The following is a 3,307-nucleotide window of genomic DNA, read 5'->3' on the forward strand; positions in this document are numbered from 1 at the left end:
AAAATATGTTTAATAAAAATGTATGCATAGAACCCATATAAGAGTGCATACTGTCTTGGGAAAAGAGGTTTCAGGGAGAGGGAAAAAACGTAAAACTTATGGAAGTGATTGTTGAAAACTGAAAATAAACAAATTAAGTTTTATAAAAAAAGAAAATAAAGTTAATAACCTGGGAAATTTAGTGAGAGTGGCATTAAAGTGAACCTAGGCAGTTGTGTTTCTTTAAACTTCATCTAAGCTATACATCACGTTACATGAGGAGAAAATTGAGATAAGCATGTATAAATAATATCCTAATATCAAGTAATTAAATACTTAATTACTATCACTATTGCTTCTAGTATTTAATTACTAGTAGTACTTAGTATTAATCAAATATCTTAATAGTTGTCTTTGAGTGACTCTCATTCTTGATACATGACACTGATATGTGACATAGTCCCTTTTCTGAGTAACATTTATCTACCTCACAATGCTCTCAGTACCCCTCCTCTTTATCTGTGTGATACTAATCTATACTGTCTGGATAACAAAGAACATTACTAATTCTCATACACCACCAAGTTGTTCTAAGAGAGATTTCAGATCATCTACTTAAACCCTCTTGTTTTATAGATGAGGAAACTGCTTTAGAGTTGTTAACTTCCTTAACTAGTCTCACAGTCAATGAATGACAGAAGTGAGACTCAAATCCTGCCCTTGTCATTCTAAGTCCAGTTATCTGAAAAACTGTGGAACTCTGACCTTTCCTTTCCTTGTTTGAAATGAGGAAACCTACTGCTTATGTGAAATTGAATCCTCCCCTTTGGAGGACATACCCTTCTCCTTCATGTGACTCTCACCCCTCCTTTCTCAGTGTGACACAGAATCCTGCATCCATTTGCATCTTAGCAAAAAGTTGTTTGGTCTTTCATCCATTAATTTAAAGTGGCAACCCAAGTTGCTGACTGACTAGAAGGCTGGTCTACAATACACAAGTACAATTTTGGAAGGAAATCGAGAAGGTCTCCTGACAACTCTTCAGCTTAGATACCCTCTCCCCTATACTCCCAAGGCACGAACATAATCATCTGAGAAAAGAGAAGATTAGTACCAGACAGGAGAAGCAAGCATTTCCCTCTTCTGGACATGGGTTAGAGAAACCCCAAAAAAGCAGGGAGGTGGCTAAGCAAAGATCCAGAATTAGGACTGACAAGCCTTCTGCAATTATGACCAAGCTAGCCCAAAGTGTGTTTGTGAGTGTGAGTACAAGTGAGACAATTCTGGGAATTTGCTGTAATGGCTTCATCTGGTTAGTGAACAGCATCAGCTTTGTCAAGAGCAAGAAAATGTCTGTCTGAATTTGTCATTACCAGCCTGGCCATCTCCAGAATTTGTTTGCTTTGGATAATCACACCTAACATTTTAATGTCCTATATCGATTTGCATGTGACAGGCATAGCAATGGAAATAATTTCTATGTTAAAGAGTTTTGCTAACTTCTTAAGCATCTCCCTGGCCACCTGCCTCAGTATCCTCTACTGCCTGGAGATTGCCAAGTTCTCCCACCATGCCTTCCTCTGGCTCAAGTGGAGGGTTTCCCATGTAGTTAGATGGATTCTGATGGTCTCTATGTTCTTCTCTTTCTTCAGTACATTGATATTGATCAAAGAATTTGATATTACTTTTAGTTATAGACAAATGGAACCCACAGCAAACTGCACTGAAGACATTAAGGAAAAGAAGAATCCTTACTTTTTCAAGTATATCTTTGTTACACTCTGGATGGTCATGACCTTTATTCTGTCTTTGATTTCCTATGTTCTGATCATCCTGTCTCTGAGAAGACACACCCAACAGATGCAGAACAATGGCACTGGCTCCAGAGACCCAAGCACTGAGGCTCATGTGAGAGCAACCAAAATCATCCTCTCTTTCCTCTTCCTCTTCATTGTTTATTTGGTTGCCTTTTTTATCATTCTGTTGGGCTTTTATGTACCAGACAGTTATTTAGCATGGATAACTGGGGAGATAATTGTAACTGCCCACCCTTCTGTACACTCAATCATCCTGATTTTGGGCAATAACAAGTTGAAACAGGCATTCCTGGGGATGTTCCAGATAAAGAAGTAGGGCATGAAGGGTGAATTTGCACCCAAAGAAAAAAGGGGAAAAAAACAAGCATTTATTAAGCATCTCCTATGTGTCATGCACTGTATTAAGTGCGTTACAAATATTTCATTTGATCCTCATTTTGCAGCTGAGGAAACTGTGGGCAGACAGAGGTTAAGTGATTTGCCCAAAATCATTCAACTGGTAAGAGTCTGAGGCTATATTTGAAGCCAGGTCTTCTTAACTACAGATCCAGAGCTCTATCCACCGTGTCTACAAGTTGAAGAACAGAGAGAAGATTCCAAATCCTTCAATCTGTCTCAAATCTAGTTTCCTTTGTCTTCCCACCCTCTTCAGACTGCTCCCATTCAACAATTCTAGATTTCGTTTAACAGCAATTAAAAAGAGATTCATCTGTTCCACTGTACCATTATTATAAACAAGAGGCTCTGTCAACAGTGAAATCTACATATGACACTTTCTGTATGTATTAGCTTTCAGGAGAGAAGTTAATATTTTCTGGGAAAAGTCATTAAAGCTAGAAAAAAATATCTAAGAGGTGGAGCCAAGATGCTGGAGAAAAGGTAGGAAGGTCCCAGAGCTCTCCCCAATTCCCCTCACAACCATTTTAATTCACACTTCAAAACAAATTCTGGAGTAACAGAACCCACAAAATGATGGGGTGAAACAATTTTCCAGCCCAAAAAAAACATAGATGAACTACAGGAAAGGTCTATCTCATTTAGAAAAAAAAGGGAGCACAGTCCAGCACATATCATGTGCAGGCAAGCCAGCAAGAGGCTTCTAGACACAGCAAAGGTAAGCAGCCAAGGTCACTCAGCCACTCTGACAGTTCAGCTCAGTAGTCCTGCCATGAGACCTCTAGGCCCTGCACATGAAGAGAACTGACAGACCTAGAGGCCTTGGTGCAGCAAGCAAGCCAGGTTCCAGTACAAAAAGTTTGGGATAGGGCCCCCCATATCCAAGAAGCAGAGCTCAAATTTAAAAGTCAGGAAATAGGCTGAAAATGATTCCCCCCCCCCAAAAAAAAAAGTCTTGACCATAGAAAACCACTAAGGGGACAGAGAAGATCAAAACACAAACTCAGAAGAGGACAACAATGCCAAACACCAACATGCAAAGCCTCAAAGATAAAAAGGAATTGGTCTCAGGCCCAGAAAGACCTCCTGGAAGAGATCAAAAGGGAATTTAAAAA

The 3,307-nt window shown here is 39.4% G+C and overlaps 1 protein-coding gene across 1 annotated transcript; it reads left to right on the forward strand.

Moving 5' to 3' along the window:
* Window positions 1–1,208: 1,208 nt before the first annotated feature.
* Window positions 1,209–3,053, forward strand: LOC140531882 (taste receptor type 2 member 3-like). The gene is given in 2 exon segments (XM_072650541.1): window positions 1,209–1,333; window positions 1,335–3,053. Coding segments are annotated over 2 exon segments (903 nt in total). The 3' UTR covers window positions 2,113–3,053.
* Window positions 3,054–3,307: the final 254 nt, after the last annotated feature.

This window comes from Notamacropus eugenii, chromosome 3 (assembly GCF_028372415.1).
Source record: "Notamacropus eugenii isolate mMacEug1 chromosome 3, mMacEug1.pri_v2, whole genome shotgun sequence".
Taxonomy (NCBI): Eukaryota; Metazoa; Chordata; class Mammalia; order Diprotodontia; family Macropodidae; genus Notamacropus; species Notamacropus eugenii.